The sequence below is a fragment of the Ictidomys tridecemlineatus genome, chromosome 4 (genome assembly GCF_052094955.1).
Source record: "Ictidomys tridecemlineatus isolate mIctTri1 chromosome 4, mIctTri1.hap1, whole genome shotgun sequence".
Classification (NCBI taxonomy): Eukaryota; Metazoa; Chordata; class Mammalia; order Rodentia; family Sciuridae; genus Ictidomys; species Ictidomys tridecemlineatus.
Window position 1 is genome coordinate 5,185,835 of NC_135480.1, and position 19,283 is coordinate 5,205,117.

Below are 19,283 nucleotides of genomic sequence, written 5' to 3' on the forward strand. Positions count from 1 at the left end.
CAGCTCAGTAGGTGGAAGCTTACTTGGCCCTAACCGCAAGGGCTGCAGAGCTGCTGGGGCAGGACGTGGCCCCCTCCTGCAGAGCTGGGCCAGTGTCCACTCATTGGTTCCTGCCCTCTCTGGTCTCAAGGACCCGTAGAACCAAGAATGGGACCAAGGCCATTTTCAGTGTCCCGGGGCCACCTTCCTGCAGACAGCAGCTCAGGGGTGAGAGAAGACCAGAGCCTCCCTCCCACCCTGGCCCCAAGGCCAACTTCCCCTTCTGTGGTGTCCGGCCAAGCTGCGGCCTTCAAACAACAGAGAGTGCTCTGCGCCCAGTATCGCTTCCCGCCTGGGAAGGATCCCAAGACGGTTCCGGGCTGCAGCCCCCTGGAGGGCACAGTGCAATCCCTCCACTAGAGGGCGCCCACGAGACAGCAGCAGCTTCCTGAGCCCCGGCTGGGGAAACCGAGGCAGGCGGGTGGGCCAAGTGAGGCACAGGCATCCCACCAGCATCTGTGTGAGTGGCTCCTCCAGGCCAGACCCAAGACCAGCTTGAGGGGTTAGGAGGGGGCAAACCAGACCCAGGATCCACCCCGCGACACCCTCAGGGTCACAGGACAGAGACTGTACATAAATGAGACCATCAAAGGACACATGGCCACAAACTGTGGCTGGTGCTCTGAGGGACAGCTGGGGGACAGGTGCAAAATGGGGTAGGGGCCTGCCCCGGCTCCAGAAACTCTGTCACCCCGAGCAGATCCCAGAGTCATCAGGGCTGAGCATGGCAGCCGAGTGCCCACCACCAGGTCAACACGGAGCCCCTGGCACAGCCCACATCAGGTGTCCTTCTCGGCACCTCGAGGAGGACAGAGCGTTCAGCCCTGGGGCTGAGGGAGCTCACGCAGGTGCTAACCGGGTCCAGAGGGTCCTCTGACATCTCGGGCCCAAGCCTTTGAGGGTTTGGAGTTTGGCCAAGAAAAGCTCAGAGACCTGAACCAGGATACCCAGGGGACAGCCAGGGGACAGCCAGGGGACAGCCAGGGGACAGCCCGCTCGCCTGAAGGTCTGAAGGCTGTTTTGACGTAGAGGCTTCCCTGGTCCAGTGTCCAGGCCCAGACCAATGGCAGCAGCCCCCGAGAGTGTGCCTCAGGCCTAGGGACCATCAGCCACTTGCTCAGCTGTGCCCACAGCCAGCCTTCTAGAAGGTTCTATTATAGCAAGGTCCAGGCAGCATCCCTGGACACTGGCAACAGTGCTGGCCATGACGAGGCGAGGCTGACCCCTTCCTAGGACCAGCCATACAGCCCGCAGAGGAGCCTGTTTAAAACGGGGACATAAAATGCTTGGAGACCGACAGCTGGGCCAAGTGGTTTTCCTGGGGGTTGTTTCAACAAACAGCCTGCCCCACAGCACCAAGCGCGGCCAGGGACAGTGAAGCCTTCCCGGCCAGCCCGGAGGGCTCCTGCCTCTCCCGGCTGCTCGCAGAAAAGAGGGCAGCATGCCCCTGGGGAGCACAGGGGGGGGGCACAGCCTCCGGGAGGCACATTCTCTCCAACATACAAGCGCTGTTCTGAGGGAGGCCCAAGGTCACGGACATGTCCAGCTTGATGTCCTCCCTCTGCCACCACCTGTCCCAGTCAGCTGCCCCCAACCCCAATCATGTGGACTCAGCAGAGCCTTGAGGAGGCTGTCAAAGGTTGTCACCCAAACTGAGGGGCTTGGACAAGTTGGCGGTTCTGGAGCCAGGAGGTCAGAGGCCACGGTGCGGCAGGGACGCGCTCCCCGGGAAGGCTACAGGGAGGCCCTTCCTTCCACTTCCAGCTCCTGGCACCAGTGGCAACATTGGCACTCCTGGCCACTTGGCTCCGATCTCTGACTCTGGCCTCCCACAGCCGTCACCCTGGGTCACTGTGTCTCCTCTTACAAGGACACCCGTGGCGTGATTCAGGGCCACCGTGATTACAGCTGCAAAGACCCTCCGTCCAACTTAGTCCCATGCACACGCTCTGGAGGTGGGGTGCAGACTCCTCCGGGGACAGATTTCGCCCTCCAGCCTGTGGGTGGCAGAGGGCATGGGGAGGCTGGTGCAGGGCAGGAACCCCCTGGGCGACAGCAGACGGCCAGCGACAGAGCCACTCCGTAGCTGGAGCAACAGGAACGGGGCTGAGCTATGGGGCCACTGGCTGCTGTGAGCTGGGAGTTGTCCCACAGGCTACAACTCTGCTGTGTGCCCAAGGCCAGGGCAGCTCTGAGCCCCTCCTGGGTTCGTGGGAGCCTCCTGCAAAGGCCATGCCCCGAGTAGGGCTGAACCACAGAAGTGGCCGGCCACCCTGACGGAGGCCGAGGCCAGGAGGATGCTGGAGCCCACAGCGTTCTCTGCTGGCTGCTCATCCCACCCTCGGTGCTGGAATGCGGGGTTGGCAAGCGTCTCCGTGAAGGGCCAAACTGTTCTCAGCACAGCGGCCGTGACCATCGCGACTCTGCCTGTGGACGACATGCAGACACGTGCACACGGCTGTGCTGGCAGAACCTGACTCGTGGACACCGGTGTCTTCCCACGTCCCCAGTCTGAGCTGCCGGCTGTACAGCAGCCCAGTGCAAGCACGACCCCGGCAAGAAGCCCAGGTGACTTGTCCCCAACCCCGGGGAAGCGGGCAGGGAGGGCGGCGGAGGAACTGCCCACACCAATCCCTCGTTTCTCCTATAAACCTGAAAATCAAACAGGAAATTAAAAGGCATGTAACAAGCCCGGGGGAAAACAGCCCCCAGAAACAAACGGGCAAACACATGAACAAACTAACAGAGGAACAAACAGTCAGTCAACACGGAACTCGGGCAAGTCCCCAGGGATCCGCAAACAGGGCCACGGCCCGGGTCCCGCAGCTCAAAGGTGGCTCAATTCCTGGTCGGTGCAGCTCCACTTCCTGGACAGCAGACCCTCTGGTCATTTCCTGAGGACACGGTCATCAGGAAGGGGTGGGACACGCCACAGATTCAGGCCCCGGGACATCACCAGGGCTTCACGACCACAGGAGAACCTCAAGCAAAGATCAGCCTCCACGCCCCCCGCCCCCCACGTACCGAGAGAGAGACAGAAACGCACTCGAACAAGCGAGGGCACCCAGGAGCACAGGCTCCCGAGGAGAGTCACCAAGGGCCCGTGCACGGAGAGGACTGGAGAAACACACGCAGCGCTGGACACGCCCGTGAGGGATCTGTGAAAGCAGATCTGAGCAGGAAGAGGGGGCCACGGACCCCCACTGAGTGCAGGGCAAACTATGGCCATTTTAATCTTCTTCATTATTCTTATGACACTTTCTGTTCGACAGTGACGTGAATCTGACTTTCTAACAGAAGATAACAAGGCTCCGTGGTGGACGCAGGAGTCCTCGGGATGGGGTAGCGTGGCCCTCCTGGGTTGCTCGGGAGCATCCGGGAGCTTCCTGCGCTCCACCCGCCCCTGGGGCACGGGGACGGGGCTGGTTCAGCTTCCAGGGTCTGAGGGTAGGATGGGGCACTTCCCGTCGGCAGCCCCAGAACTGGGCCCAGCGGCCTCCTGGCCTCTGCCCAAGTCCGGGAACAGACCCATGGGCAGGCCGCCAGGGTGCGGCACTGTAAGGCCGTCCTGGTCGATCCCCTCCACACCCTGCACGGCAGCCAGACGGCAGCCCTCCCGGGGCCTGGCCTGACTTCCACACGGGAGAGGGGGCGGCTGCCAGGCTCCTGCACTCCCAGCGGCCAGAGGGGCCCCTGCCACCCCCCACGGGAAGCCCACTGCCGCTCCAAGGCTACAGGCTGCCCTAAGAATGCCCGGACCCCCACCAGGGGGCTCCTGCGGTGAGGGCACCACCCCAGACCACTCTGGTCTCCTGGCTTCTCGTCACGTGGCCTACAGTGAGATCCGGGCAGGAGGCCAGCAGCCCCCCTTGGCCTCCCTGCCGCCCGCTCAGCTGCCCCAACAGGACGCACAGCAACGTGGGCCCCCTCCAGGCCCGGGGGCTGCGTGGGCAGAGCCAGGCCACGCTGCAGGCCACCGCCTACTGTGCAGTTCCTGGGGCTGTAAACAGCCTGGCTGTGCGGCTTCCCCTCTGGCGGCTGGCCACATGATTTTTGTTTTTTAGTCATTGATGAAGTTTCTCCACTGCCCCCGAGGGGGTAAGTGGTTGGACAAACACTGAGACCGCAGCCCTGCACCTTGGCCCAGGAAACCGCGCCAAGTGACCACAGGGTCACGAGGCGCAAGGAAGTGGCTGGGCCCACCATTGACTCTGCCTGCAACCCGAGGCCCGAGCAGCTGTCCACCATGAGGCCGGCCCCAGCTGCCCAGCAAGCAGGCACGGGAAGGCTGCAGCCCACCAGAGTGGCCAGCAGACGCCCTGCCTGCGGCCTGGGCTCCGTCCCCTCAGCTCCTAAATGACGGGGTCTCTCCTCTGCAGAGGGCCGGGGGCAGCCAGAGGGGGCAGAGTCAGTGCCAGCCTCAGAACCCACCGGCAGATGTGGTCCCCTCTGCCGGCCCCTGCCCCACACACCCGCAGGCTGAGCTGCTTACACACAGATAGTGCCACCAAGGGTCACTGCACCAGCTCCTGCACAGACAGACACACGGCCAGCTCCCAGCTCACTGGGCATCCAGGAACAGTCTGACCTGCTTCCCAGTGATACTTGGACCTGGGAACTCCAGGGGACCAGAGGATCCCGTGACAAAGCCCATGACCTGCATCCCAGCCCTTGCCCCCTCACTGTGGCATTAAATAGGCCCAGGGACCCCTTCAGAGAGAGAAGACCAGTGAAGAAGAGTGTTGTCAGGCAGGTGTGCTGGCTACCCCCTGGAATTCCAGCTACTCAGGAGGCTGAGGCAGGAGGATCCTAAGTTTGAGGCCAGCCTCAGCAAACTAGTGAGACACTATTTCAAAATAAGTAAAGTCTGGGGATGTGGCTCAGTGGTAAGCACCCCTTGGCCTCAACTCCCAGTGCAAAAAAAAAAAAAAAGGTTCTGCTGGACAAATTAAAGGTGGGCCACCTGGAGGTCTGAGCATAGGGAATGGGGTGAGGGACTATGAAACAGTGGGTGACTTAAACGCAAGCGGAGAAGGCTGTGTCCCACCCCTTCAGGCACAGGCTCAAAAATCCAGCATGGGGGCACCTTTCCGAGCCCAGATACGTAGGAAGGGGTCAACAGGCAGCAGCGATATTTTGCTGCTGGTTTAAGCGCAGTCCTGTGGCTCCCAAAGCTGGCGATGGCTTGCCAGGCAGGTGGCCCTGCTGCTCTGTACCACAGCCTGGGGCATCTGCCAGAGCAAGTCCCCAGGCATGTGGGTGGGGCTCGGCTGGGCAGCCCTGGGGCCAGGATGCCCAGGCCCGTTTCCTGCCTGTGGCTGTGAGCACACTCTCACACTGTGGTGTCAGGTCGCAGCTGGTGACCTCGCGCCCGCCCCTACGTGCCCCATGGAGCTTCTGCAAGGTGGGAATGAGGACAGGGCTCAGGGCTGTGCCCAGCAAGGCAGCCCCCAGTAGATCTGATGGCTGCCACCCCCACCCTGCCTCTGTGATGGGCAGTGACCTGGAGGACAGGTCAGGGGCACTGTGTGAATATGCCACTTCTATGGGTCACAGTCGGTCACTGTCAGTTGCACAGATGGCACCACCTAAGTCTGGTGCAAAGCTTTACAGTTTACAGGGTCCCTTGGAGGCAGGAACCCAGGCAGGAACAAGTGGACGCCACAGGAGAGTGGACGCCACAGAGGACCTGCACTTCACAGCCTTGTGGAAGGAGGAGGCCAGAACCAGACGTCGGGATGTCGACACCCACCTGGTGCCAGGGCAGCTGGGTGGACCCTGGCAGGGGTCCTCCTGACTCCAGCTCTTACCACCAACTGTCCACTGCCCCTGGACCTTTTCCGGGGCCTGAGGGAAGCAGGAAGACGGGGGAGCCAGAGTCCGCCTCCCTGAGAAGCTTGGGAGCCAAGAGGCCTGGAGCATGGCTGGGGTCTGAGGGAGCCTGGGCGGTGGGCTGGCAGGAGCAAACCACCGCGTCCATGAGCAGGTAAAGGGCAAAGAGGAGGCTGGACCTTTCCAGGTCCCCTCAGAAGACAAGCCCCGGCCCAGAGGGTCCCCCAGCACATCTGGAGCCCCCTGGGCATACGGAACTGAACAGGAGGACAGAGTCACAGGCCTGGTCAGTGGAACCAAGACAGGGTGTCCCAGGCAAGAGCAGCTGGCAGCCGGTGGGCAGCCCAGGGGCACCTGTCCCACAACCCTAGAGCCATCCAAGCCCCCAAGAAGCCTAGGGCCAGACTGGAGCTGGGCTTGGGACCCCAGTGGACAGATGGCGGGAACAAGACCCCGCAGGGTCTGCTCCGAGGAAGGTGATGTCCGCAGGGCCTGCTGCCCACCAAGGCTCCGTCCCGCCTGTGCCCAGGTGCCGACGGGTCTTCCCCGCACTCCACCGGCCCAGGAGCCAGGCTGGCACCAAGACAGAAGAGCAAGCCCTGTGCCCTGGGGTTCCGCTCCCATGATGTTCCAGAACAGGCAACGCTGACCCCGGGACAGAAGTTAGGACGGGGCTGCCCCGGAGGGGGGCGCCAAGTGACACCAGGGAACTTTCCGGGAGATGGAAGTTCTGTATGGTTTGGGGGAGGTGGTCGTGCAGATGAAGGTGACCGTCAACGCTCAGCAAAACGAACGCTTAACACACGAGCATTTTATCGGCTGCAAGCTGGACCTTGGTTACAAGGGACTGAGGGGGCGTCCGGACTGCTCCTCCTCTCCTGGACCGTGCGGTCCGCCTCCTTGCTATTAAAAGTTCACGGTCTGTGGCTGAGCACAGCAGCGGCCTTCTGTTGGCGGTCACTGCCAGTCGGGCAGGCGCACCCCAGGGCCTCCCTCCCCTTCCCTTTGACCTACTTCCCTGACCAGCGAGGAGACAGCCAGACTCCGGGAACAAGCACGCCTGAGCCGGGCTGCGTGCTACCCAGCTAATCCACCAGGACGGACAGACAGACGTGAAGGGCCTGCCCATCACACCCAATCGTGGAGCCCTCTGTTCCCCCTGCTGGTTTGGGGGAGGTGGTCATGCAGATGAATGTGACTGGCCACACTTTTAGTTTCCTGTCCCTGACGGACAGACGGACATCTGCTAAAGTGACAGCCTGGCCTGGGGAGGACCAGCAGGGTGCAGGGCGCCTGGTCTGGCAGCCAGCTCCTCACGGTCATATTCTGGACATGGCTTGGGGCTCAGGGACCCCATAAATCACCTGGTCTGGTCACTGTGGCCATGAACAGCAGGACACACGTCACGAAGCCCTCTGCCCAAAGCCCCCAACAGCAAGGAAGGCCAGGGTGACAGAAGTCAGAGCCACAGGGTGGGGTGCTGGAGGCGGGAGGCAAGGGGCAGCCGGCTTCGGAGGGCAGCGGCCACTCCCAAGTGAGGCCCCGCTACTGCTGTTTTTAGCCCGATCCACATAATTGGAAAAACATGGGGAAAAGCAAAGCCGCCCGTGGAGGCCGCCACAGAGGGACGGGAGGGAGGCCAGCCCAGCAGGCCTCCCGGCACAGCCCGTCTCAATGCTGCCGAGACCCCACGCCATCGGTCACAGCTCCCCATGGGGCCCCAGGACCCTAGAAGCCCCGAGTGGGCTGGGGGGCGTCCACGCGGGGAGGGACGGGTCTAGTGTCCATGCTCGCTGAGCCCACGGCCACCGTGGGAAGTTCTTTCTACGAGCTTCTCGTCCGATCACCAACCACATGCGGGGAAGGCCTTCTGCTGACCCCGCGTCACAGCTCAGGGGATGTGGGCACCAGGACCCACCGGGTCCCCTGGGGGACACCGGTGCACCCCTGGGGCTCCCATCATCCACCCACTGGGGTCCTGGCATGGCCTCCATCTCAGTCCCTTCCTTGGGGAAAGCGGTGGACCCCAGCACTGAGCTGGCTTCAATTTGGCTCAAAATCAGGAACAAACAGGGTTCGGGCATCACCAACCTCCTTCCTCTCCAACCCCACGAGCAGGGAATCCACTTCAAACCCAGAGTGTCTGGCTGTGCCAGCGGCCCCCAGCGCCCCCACCTGCTGCACCCCAGCCTCGCCCCGGGCCCAGGACAACAGGGTCCATGGGACAGGGAGCCACACAGGCTCAGAGCCCTGGGGACAAACTCGCCCTCCTGGGTCGCCCGCCCACCCGCCTGCCCGCCAGCCCATGTGGGAACACTCCTCAGCCCCATCACCCACACCCGGCTCCTCTTGGCACCACCCAGCCTTGGCCTCCAGATCCAAGGGCAAACACTCAGGGAAGAATTGCTTTCTTGGCATCAACTGGACGCCTTCCTGGCTCCCGGTTCAAGTTCAAATCCAAGGGAAGGTCGTGTTTGCTGAGCAGCCAGGCCTCCTCCAGACACTCCATGGAGCGCTGCCGTCCCTTTACACAGATGAAGCACACAAAGGCCAAGGCCTTTCACAGAATCAAAAGGACGACATTTTCACGCAACCCAACATCAGGCGCCCTTTGTCCTGGGCGTGTCCGACCCGCAGTCTCTCCCCGCCAGCATCTGCGGCCAGCTCCCAGGATGGAGCAAGCCATGCCACGGGCCCCAGTCCTCTGGGTACACGTCCCTAGTTTCCAGCGCTCCCTCTGGATTACGTGGAAGTCCCACGGGCACAGCCCCTTCCTCCCTTCCTCAATTCCGTTTCCCCCAGCCCTGGCCTTGTGACCTTGGTTCTTCGTGTCCTGGAACCCAGACCTCCTGGATTCCACAGCCCAGAGGAGATCCCCACGGCACCTCTGGCGTCCTCTGCCTGCTCCCGAACTCCACCCTCCAACCGGACACCTCGGAAGGCTCCAGGGCACTGGGGGCCCGCCACGGGCACCACTCCCTTCCGGCGGGCTCTGACCTGCCTGACTTCCCTGCTGGCCCGGCGCCCCACACGAGGCCTCTGCCCGCGAGACCTCAAAGCCAGGCCGTCAGCAGCAACAGAAAACAGAATCCAGTGTCCTCTTCAGCTTCTCGTGTGTAACCAGCTACGAACTCCAGGGGCTTCACGGTCACGGAGCTAGGTGGCCAGCAGCCACAGCCCATGGTCCACATTCCGACCCGTCCCCACACCCCTCTAGCTGAGGAGCCACAACAACACAGGAGCAGCAGGAGCCGGCAGAAGGTCCTTGGGTGGGCAACCCCGGATTCTAGGGCTCTTCTCAGTTCTGTCGACTCTTTCCCACACCAGCCATCCGGGAAACCTCAGGTGAGCCCGGGCAGGGAGACAGAAGCCACCAACCAGCCAACAGGTGAGAAACCCGTGGTGTGGCCCTGCTCGGGGCCACCGACAGGAAGCAGTGAGCCCTACAGTCCACTCTGCTGCAAAACGAGGCCTGGTGCGGGCCCTGTGGGCATCTCGGAGCCTCTCCCTCCGCTCGACCTTACGCCCCAGACAGGGATCTGCAGCCAAAGCGGAGACTCCAGCTCAGCAAACCCAAGTCCCCACTAGGACGCCCCAGCCTGACACAGGGCCTCCGAGGGTGACACAAACCCTGTCCTCCAGGGGAGACTGTCAAGTGCCCTGCCAGCTGGGGGAGTCGGTTCTCCTGAGAGCAGGGAAGGGCCCTGCACAGCTGCATCCGGGGGATCTGGACGCTGCTGTCCCTGCTGCAGGAGGCCAGGAGCTGGGAAGTCGCCAGGCCTGGAGGAGCGCCAGCAGGAAGAGCGAGGCTCGCTGCTCACCCATGGCCGCACCCACAGGTGTCGGTGTCAGCACCGCGCTGAGCCCAGGGCCCCGGCAGCCTGCAGTGCTGGCTCCTCCAGGAAGCCCTCCCGCCTCAGCTGTGACCCAGGGCCTCCTCTCTCTTCACCTGGCTCCCGTGGTCACCCAGGGGCTGCCCTGGGCTGGACATGGAAAGCAGTTAACATCCACAGAAGAACTTGGTGCCCTCGGAGACCTCCGCTACAGGCGGCCCGTCCCCAGGACACAGGGGCTCCAGCTAGGGGACCAATGGGAACCAGAGAACAGCGAGACCTCCACAGCCCAGACCCTCTGCCTCGTGGGGCCGGGAGAAAAAGCAGCTGCACATGGCCCCCCACGACTGCCCACCCGAGGACCCCTGGACGGTGCAGGCAAATCCAGGCCTCAGCAGACCCACCCCGACTCTCGCAGGCCTGCTGTCGGCCACACGATCCAAGTCGTGGGGACAACTTGATGCGGGTTATGGGTGGTGGACACGGTGCCACAGATTGTGCCGGCCACCTGCCCAGTGCTTCGCATCACTCACGGGCTGGGTCCTCTGTGGGGCCCCTGATGAGGACAGGGGGCAGCCCTGGGGAGCACCAGGCTCCTAGAGCTACCTGCCACTTACTGTGGGGCCCCGGGTGGTGACCAGCCCTAAGTCTTCTCATCTTTAAACACGGGGGTAACCCTGCCCAGTCAAGCTGCTCCCGCAGCCACCTCAAGTGCCTGCAGTCTACCCTGAACCTGCTCGGTCCAGACCCCCGGGGCGGCCGAGACGCTCAGGGTTAACCTGCCGGGACCTCCTCACGTGGACCAGCTACCCGCTCGGCTTCCCTGTCCCAGAGGGCCTCAGGACAGACAAGGAGCCGGTCTCCCCAGATGCTCCCCCAAGAAGCCAGATCCCTCACTGACCCAGGAAGTCCCTCACTCCCCACCTCCCACCCCGGTCCACCAGCATAAGCTCCAGAGGCCAGAAATTCTGTTTGCACTGTTCTCTCCAGGGTACCAAGTGCCTAGAATCGTGCAGCACACAGCAAGTGCTCAATAAGTGCTCTAAATGAGCAAAAGGATGAACAAGTGAATGGATGGGTGGGCAGGTGGGTAGATGGCGGGTGGACGGCAGGTGGGCAGGCGGGTGGATGGCAGGTGGGCAGGCGGGTGGAGGGATGCACACAGCAGTCAGGGGGCTTCTCGGGCAGCCCCCAGCTCTGAGCAGCTCGAGTCCCCCTGGAAGAGAACCAGAGGGTGGGTCCCCATGTCTCTACAAAGGTGGTGCCCCTCTTTCCCCCAACTCAGGAAAGCAAGGCCTTAACTGGGGACCACAGGCCAACTGTGCCCTGGGGCAGCAGAACAGCTGACGGCCCTGAGGTGGAGCAGCAGAGTCACCTCCACCTAAGACGCGCCGTTCTAGGAAAGAGAAGCCGCCCACCGAGACCCCCGAGAGTCCTCCCCGAAGCCAAAGTCCTGCCAGGGACAGAGGGGAGACCCCACCCCCACCAGACCACGGCCCCCACCCACCACTGCACACGGAGGCAGACCACAGCCCTTGAGAGCAGAGGGGCTAGGAAGTGCCTGAGTAGGGACCCCCAGGGGCCTGGGCAGCAGCTGGCCCAAGGGGCGCAGTCCCTCCCCCACAGACTCCAGCCCAGGGAGACCCCGGCCCGGGCCGTGTGCTGGGAGCCAGCCGCCGTGAGAAGCCCCTGCTGCCTTCCTTCAGGTGGAACAAGGTGCAGAAGCAGGTCCCTTCCCCAACCCCCACCAGCTGGGCCCTGTCACCTCCACAAAATGGGGCTGATCCTATGGATGGCCACTTTCCTGACTTCTGCTACTGACCCCCTCGGCGGACAGGCCCCGGCCTCGGCCCCACAAGCCAGACCAGCTGAGCCGAGCCTGCAGCAGCCGTGTGACGGGACGACTCCCCAAAAGCCCACCCTGAGCCTGACACCCGGAAACTCAGCAGGCGCCACAGAGGGGACACTGGCTCGCGGCAGGACAATCGCAACAGGAGCCCCACGGCGGCCAGGGCCCAGGACGGCGAGCACGGGGCGGGGGGCAAGGCCTCTGAAGCAAAGTCACCCGTGCACACGGGATGGAGGGACCCGTGTCCAGGCAGCCGGAGGACAGTCCCCAGGGAGGACGCTGGGCCTGGATCTCCACAACGGACAGCAGCAGCAGAGACGCCGTGAAATCAGACGCAGGGGCAAAGAGGAACCGCAAGTCCCTGTCCCCACGGAGGCACACGAAGGAGCAGAGAGCAGGAGACAGAGCCCCGCGGTGGCCAGCAGGTCCCAGCAGTCTGTATCCAGGGGACGCCCGCCTGGACACAGACTCGGCAGCACCTGAGGCTCTGCTACCTCAGCAGGCCACGCTGACCCGTGTCTCCTTTGGGGCACCTGGCTGGCCATAGCACCTCCTGCCAGGCCAGCCCAGCCCAGCCAGGCCGCGCGGCCTCACCTGCCTTGCACGTCCGGCCATCCTCCTGCAGCTGCACGCCCGTGGGACAGGCACAAGTGTAGAAAGGCTCCCTCGGGGACAGAAGGCACAGGTGGGAGCAGCCGCCGTTGTCCTCCTCGCACTGCGTGTGGACTGGGGAAAACAGAGAAAGTTCCAGAACAGGGTCAGTGGCCCTCACGGCCACCCAGACCCCACCCCTGCCCTGCCCTTTGATTCCAAGCAAGACAGTATCCGGCCTCCTCGTCCACCCCCCCAGAGAGGGTGTGTCCCTCTGCCCTGGTGCCACCCTCCAGTGACATTAGGACCCTTCCACCTGGGGACCAGTCCATTCCACCTCACCACTGACCACCCGCCAAGTCGGCCTTCGGCCTCATCAGCTGCCCTGTGGTTTCTCCAAAACTGGCCACGACTTTCCCAGCCCCGCTTCCGCCCCTGGAGTGGACACTCTGCCCACCCTGGGCTCCTCCAGCAAGAAAACCTTCCCCTCTCCAGGCCCCCAAGAGAGCCGTCCTCCTCACGCCCAGAGCAGAAGCCCAGGACCTGCCCGAGTGGCAACAGGGGGGACCCCCAAGAGGAGAGCTCTGTCCCCTTCACGTGCCAGGACCCTGCGGGCTCCGTGGTGGTAACCGTGCTCAGGCTGGGGGAGCCTCTCGGGGGCCAAGCTCAGCCTGTCCCCACGCCCTTCTGCAACCAGGAGCAAACGAAACTCAGCCAATGCTCCTAGGAGCCCTGCTGCCCAGGGGAGGGTGGACTCCGCCCTGAAACGCAGCTAACGGAACAGCCTGGCTGCGGGGACGCCACCTGCCCACGCTGGCCGGGGAGTGAGGGCTGTTCTCAGGGAACCAACTCCAGGGAGCCCCGCCCTCCCCCCAGCCCGTATGCACCCCTGCTCTGGAGTCCGAGTCCAAGCCTTCTACGATGGCTTGGCCAGAAATCCCCGTTCTGGGTCCCTGCTGGCCCCTCAGGTCACCCGTCTCAGCATCAGGCTGAGCGCCACCAACTTAGAGCAGACTCTGCACACAAATCCCACTTTGGGCCTCTGGAAATCCCACGGCCACCTCGGATCCTGGAAGTAGCCCCACGTGAGCTCTCCAGAGGGCCCCTGTCCACCGGCCCAGATTGCCCAGCTCCACGCACACCCCCTCCGGCCCAGCAACTGCCCTGGGAAGACGCTGCCCCCGCCCCCCACGTGGCTTCTGCAGGGGAAGAGGCTCTGACCTGCTGCAGGAGGGCCACACAGCGTCTCCCCGGGGGAGGGCGGACTCCACCTGGCCACCCCACCGGGCCCACCAGGCACTCACAGGAAGGCTGCCGCTCCTGGCTGAGCACCTGGATGTCCATGGGGGAGTAGAGGGCACTGAGGATCTCCTTCCTCTTCTCCCCGGTCCTCTTGTTACAGGCGTGGATGGAGCGCGTCTGCCAGTCCGTCCAGTACAGAGTGTCCCCAGAGAGCGTCAGGGCAAAGGGGTGTGTCAGGCTGCCCTCCACCACCTTCTGCCTGCAGAGGGGAGGCAGAGGGTGAAGGCAGCAGCCAGGAGAAGCCCCGCTGAGAGGTGAGGCCAGCGAGGCCAGGGGAGGCCGACGAGGCCTCGCAGCCCAGTGCAGAGGCAGCAGAGGCACCGGCTCATCCCCGAGAGCCCGCGGACGACGGTCCCAGGGGAAACTGAACTTGGCCTCAGCACGAGAAGAAGGTTTTCTTCTCCACGTGCTTAGAAGGCCCAGCAAAGAGGCCACATGCAGTGACCCTTGACCCGGGCACCCCCAGCCGGCAGCGTTTCTAAGAGCAGGACCTCTGGCTCCCAAGAACCACGGTCCCCCTGTGTAGCTGACCTGTGCTCTCGGGGGTGAGGGGACAATGTGTCAAAACGGCCAAGATGCAGGCTGCAGGAGACCCAGGAGGCACGGAGGCCTCCATCCCCAAAGTGAGCCTGAAACGGGGCCTTGCAGGTCAGCTACGCCTTTACATGAAGAAGCCCTGGCTGACCTCTGACCTGAGCCAGAACTGCCTGGCAACGCTGCTCCTGACCGCCAACCCCTCCCTGCAAAGACACCCACGTGCTGGTTTAGGCTGCGAATTTCAGGGCCTGTGGTTACACAGCAACAGACACTTAGCACGGGAGGCTGGCGTGGGGTGATGTCCACAAGTCTGTGCAGCGGGCTGCTAAAGCTGAGTAACCCAGAAAGCCCTAAAAGCAATTACCCAATGCAGGAAAAATCCTCCCTATTCACTTACTCATTTGACCCATTTTACTGAGCATCTACTATGTGCAAAGCCCTCTGGCAAGACTGAGGTTTGCAGAGATACTAAGATTCAGGCCTGCTGCCGCCCTTGGGATGCCTATGGCAGGGCAGGGTGGTATGCACGTGGCCAGGTGAGCCCTTCACAGCCCTATCAGGCCACAAGTCTTACTTACTGCAATTCTGAAATTCAAAACATTCTGAAAATTGAAAGCTTCTGTCACTCATTTTTTTTTTTAAAGAGAGAGTGAGAGAGGAGAGAGAGAGAGAATTTTTAATATTTATTTTTTATTTCTGGGCAGACACAACATCTTTGTTGGTATATGGTGCTGAGGATCGAACCCGGCTGCACGCATGCCAGGCGAGCGCGCTACCGCTTGAGCCACATCCCCAGCCCGCTTCTGTCACTCATTTGGCAGCAAAACATGTTCTGAATTCCTCAGGTCCCCAGAGCTTCGGATGAGAGCCTCGTCCCTGAGCTGAGAAGCTCACCTTTGAACACCCTGGGGGCAGCCGGGTGCTGGGTGGGGTGGGGAGTGCCCCTGGCTGGCGGTCACTCACCGGAAGGAACCGTCCAGGTTGGCGCGATGGATGAAGCTGAGCTTGGCATCCGCCCAGTACAGCTTCTGCTCCTCCAGGTCGATGGTCAGCCCGTTGGGCCAGTAAATATCTGAGTCCACAATGATCTTCCGGGTGCTGCCATCCATTCCTGCGCGCTCGATCCGGGGCGTCTCCCCCCAGTCTGTCCAGTACATGTACCTAGTGGGGAGGGGGACGAGAGGAGAGCTCACAGAGCCGTGTACGGGTCTCACCTCTGACGGGCACCCGGACAGCTCTCCCATCAGGGGTGACCAAGGACAGGGTTCAGAGGGCAGTGCTCAGCCAGGGATTCGGACAGTCACATGCTGCTTAAGACACAACAGCTTAAGAGCTCAAAATGGTCCCCAAGAACAGTGAGAAGCATATCGTGACTCAGGGTGACTCACCCGGTCCCAGAGGCCTGGGGACCCACACAGACCAAGGCGACGACATCACCCGTGACCCCCACGTGTGGCCCTGACCGTGCATCTCCAGCCTGCTCAGCGGGCGGGTGCTGAGCTACGGAGAGCTCCGTGTTCTGTTTCGGGCAAACCCGGGGTCCTGCTCCTGGAGCTCCGAGAATACACCTCTGAAAGGTGGTTCAGAGCGCGCAGGGCGGGCCGGTCAGCGCTCACACAGGAGGCGGCCCCGGAGCCGAGCGGAGAAGGCCTCGCGGCACAAGGTCACACCTGCGTGACCCTGGGGAAGGTGAGATACACACGATCACACCGTGGGGGTGGTGGGGCGGGGGCACAGACAGGTGGCGTGCCAGTGGTTTGGGGCAGCGACGCTCTCCGGCAGGCAGGACACTACACGCTGTCCAAACCCACAGACCAGCACCGCGGACCTCACCCCCAAAGTCAGCCTCGGACCTCAGGCAAGGATGGACACCACTTGGGTTCCCAGGTGGTAACATGCTGCTCTGCGGCGAGCCCACGGGGAGGTGGCTGGGGGCGGAAGCCCACGGGGAGGTGGCTGGGGGCGGAAGCCCACGGGGAGGTGGCTGGGGGAGGAAGCCCACGGGGAGGTGGCTGGGGGCGGAAGCCCACGGGGAGGTGGCTGGGGGAGGAAGCCCACGGGGAGGTGGCTGGGGGAGGAAGCCCACGGGGAGGTGGCTGGGGGCGGAAGCCCACGGGGAGGTGGCTGGGGGAGGAAGCCCACAGGGAGGTGGCTGGGGGGCGTGCGAAGCACCCCACATTCTGCTTAATTTCTATGCACCCGAAACTGTTCTGAAAATAGTCTATTAAGAAGAGCAAAGCCCGCGTGTGCATACTGGACAGCAGCGCATCCTGGGCGTCTGGGGTGGGCGCTGCTGGTCACCTCTCCAGGCTCCAGCAAGAGGCAGGAACACACACCCAGAGACACACAGTGACACCAGCGCCAGGGAGCACAGGGCCACTCTGCTGACACCCAGAGACTGCCACCACAGGCTGAGCCCAGGTGCCGGGTGTGGCCCCTCAGGGGACCCAGAGGGAGTCGCACCAGCCCGGAGGACACGGGGCTCTTGTCCCAAGAGGCTGAGGACAAGCAGCTAGAGAAGGGCACAGCCCCAGGTCACCCTTCAAGGAGCCGGCCTCCCTCTCCTGGCCCCTGCGAGCAGAGCACGGTGACACGGCTCCAAGGCCCCATGGGGGCCGTGACCTCTCTTCTCCTCCCGCCCACCTGCCCCAGTCCCTGACAAGCCGTCCCCCACCTTGGCCTCGTCTCTGCAGAAGTAAAACTTTGTTAGTTTCAGCAAACTGTGAGGGGCCAACGTGGTGGCCTGGACAACGGGAAGCCAGCCCAGCCAGGTCCCTTGGGGGTCTCCATCAGCAGGAGAAGGAAGGTGGTTAGATGCATAGCAGCTGTCCCCACTGCCACTGTGCGTCTCTGAAGCCACCGCCACCCCTACCGAATGCCCCCAGCCTCTCAGAGCGGTCGGTTCTGATCCAGGACCAAGGCCTCCCGAGGGGCTGTGACAGGACCCGTGGGAACAAGGGTGTCGGGGCTTCATGGAAAATGCACCCTCGTTGCACAGAGGCCAGGAGGCGAGGGTAGCCCTCCCACAGATGCAGCGACTGAGCACTGGGCCGCACAGGGAAGGCCGGGCGGGCACCCACTCCACGCCGAGCTCCGCGGGGCGACGGCACCCGTCCTGCGGGCTCAGAGGGGCAGCTCCAGGAGCACAGCATGGCCATCTGGCCACAGCCTGAGCCAGGCCACAGATGACTCACCCGGTCCCCAGCAGGGCCCGCGTGCGGGTGAGCGCTTCCCCACAGCCTGAGGCCTGAAGGTACTGGTGCCCAGCTGGAGGGTCGGGGACAGACACCCTCCCCTCCCCGAGTCCACCCCCAGCAGTCCGGAAAGAGCCCCGGGTCCCCCTCCACTGAGAAGTCAGTGGGAGCCCCGACCTGGCGTGGCCCACGGGTTGCCCCAGGGGCAGCTCTCTGGCCACACAGACCAGCCGGAAGCTGCCAAGGCTCAGGGACCGTGGAGGGACTCACGTTCCTTCCCGAGTTTCACCACCGAGGGGGCTGCTCTCCTGAAATGGGAATCCGCGAGCCGGACGGTCACCAGACCCACTTGGCAAGACACGCCCCCGCAGTCTCCGATGCCGGCACAGGCCGCCAGACCCCAGAGAGGGCCCTCCACCTCCCAGGAGGCACAGCGGGGGCCCCATGCTTTAAAGAGGGGTGGGTTTCACCAGGCATTAGCTGGACCCCTGCAGCCGCTGCAGCCCAGACGCCCCGAGCTGCGTCTCAGGGCCTCCTGGCCGGGGGCCCTCAGCTGTGTGCGAGCCGAGGTGCATTTCTCCCCTGTCCATTCTAGAGCAGGTGTCCCCTCATCTGAGGAAGGACCCACAGGGGACAGTGGCACAGGAGGGCATGAGGGGACAGCAGGAGCTCTGACAGCACTGGGAGGAAGCCATGCTGCTCCCTGTGCATGGGGCACAAGGCCTCCCCTGCACCAACCCCACCTCAGGGTGCTGCCCACTGCGGGACTCCCCAGCCTTCTGTGGGCTGGCATCCTCTGTCCTGGTGACCGAGGGTACAGAGGAGGCTCCTGAAAATCCATCAGGTTCCCACATGAACTGGGGGCCACAGTCCCGCGTCCGCACCTCACTCTGATGAGTAGGAGACAGCACCCCCCGCCGGCTGCCACTCTGGTTGCCCAGACACGTGGCATGACTGGGGAAGGCCGACGAGAGGCTGAGGGCAGCAGGACCCAGGTCAACCTTGCCCGGGGCAGGGACGGAACGGGACAGCTGCAGGTAGGATCCTGGGAGGGCTTCAGACTCAAAGGCCAGGACACAAATGGTCCATTCAAAACTTTAATAAGGAAAGTCAGTCACAGGGACCGTCTGGACCTCAGAGATGGCTCAGGCAAAGCCAGCCCAGACATGAGATGTGAACTCCCAACCAAGCACCCAGCACCCCAACTGAGCACCTAGCACCAAGCACCTTTAACCTAGTACCAAGCTCCTTCCCACCAAGCACCTCCCGGGGCAGTAGCACACATCTCCCAACCACCACGGCCAAGAGCCTCAGAGAAGTACGAAGAAGCAGCTGCACGGCCGCAGAGACCACGAGCTGCGTTGACTGTAACAGAGCGAAACCTTCTGAGTTCCGCGGCCGTCCTCTACGTTTTCCACGTGACACATTCATGGTCACCCTCTGTACAGCTGGAGACACCCAGGCATGGAGCAGAATCACACCAACCTCACCTCCCACAGGAGGGGCCCGCAGACCCAGCTCTGGACACTCCATGACCCCTGCCCGGCTCCTTGCCCCTCGCCCCCCAGCGCCTGAGCCTGCTCTGCCAGCCGGGGAGCGCCCACTCGGGCTGGGCCCCTCTACAGGCCCAGCTCCCTCTGCCCAGTGCTCCTCCTCGGACGGTCACCTGACTCCCACCTCAGCTGCTGAGAGCCTGGCTCGCAGGCGGCCAGAGGCCTTCCAGCTCCCGGCTTCACCCCTCACCACTGCCCCGTCCTCGAGCCCTCTCTGCTCTCCTGGTGACACGTGTCCCTCAGACGTGCCACCCATTTACCATCGTCCCCAGGGCCACGAGGGCCAGAGAGCAGAGTCGGCTGCACCACGGCACCTGTGCCTAAGTGCTCCCAGAGCCGGGCCCCAGCAGGGGACAGCGCTGACACCCAGCTCGGGAGGCCAGGGAGAGATGGAGTCCAGGCTGAGCAGACGCTGCGCCGCCCTGGGCTGGGGCCCTCCAGCTGGCTGCCACCCTCTGCCCCTCACCAGGAGGCCACCACGTCAGCCACACCTCAGGAAGGTGGCCGAGCACCAAGGGTCCTGGGCCCCACTGCAGCTCAGGAACAGGTGCAG

The 19,283-nt window shown here is 63.4% G+C and overlaps 1 protein-coding gene across 4 annotated transcripts in view; it reads right to left on the minus strand.

The window, feature by feature from the left end:
- The window catches only part of Lrp5 (LDL receptor related protein 5), a 97,836-nt gene that overhangs the window by 46,995 nt on the left and 31,558 nt on the right, over nucleotides 1–19,283 (minus strand). For 3 of the 4 annotated variants that reach the window (XM_078045443.1, XM_078045442.1, XM_078045444.1), the window contains exons 3-5: nucleotides 14,947–15,144; nucleotides 13,449–13,645; nucleotides 12,148–12,279 (exon numbers count right to left, since the gene is read on the minus strand). The exons of the other annotated variant lie outside the window; for it this stretch is intronic. In XM_078045443.1, coding sequence (XP_077901569.1) covers nucleotides 12,148–12,279; nucleotides 13,449–13,645; nucleotides 14,947–15,144 — 527 coding nt within the window. The remainder of the gene's footprint in view (nucleotides 1–12,147; nucleotides 12,280–13,448; nucleotides 13,646–14,946; nucleotides 15,145–19,283) is intronic. 4 annotated transcript variants of the gene reach the window in all.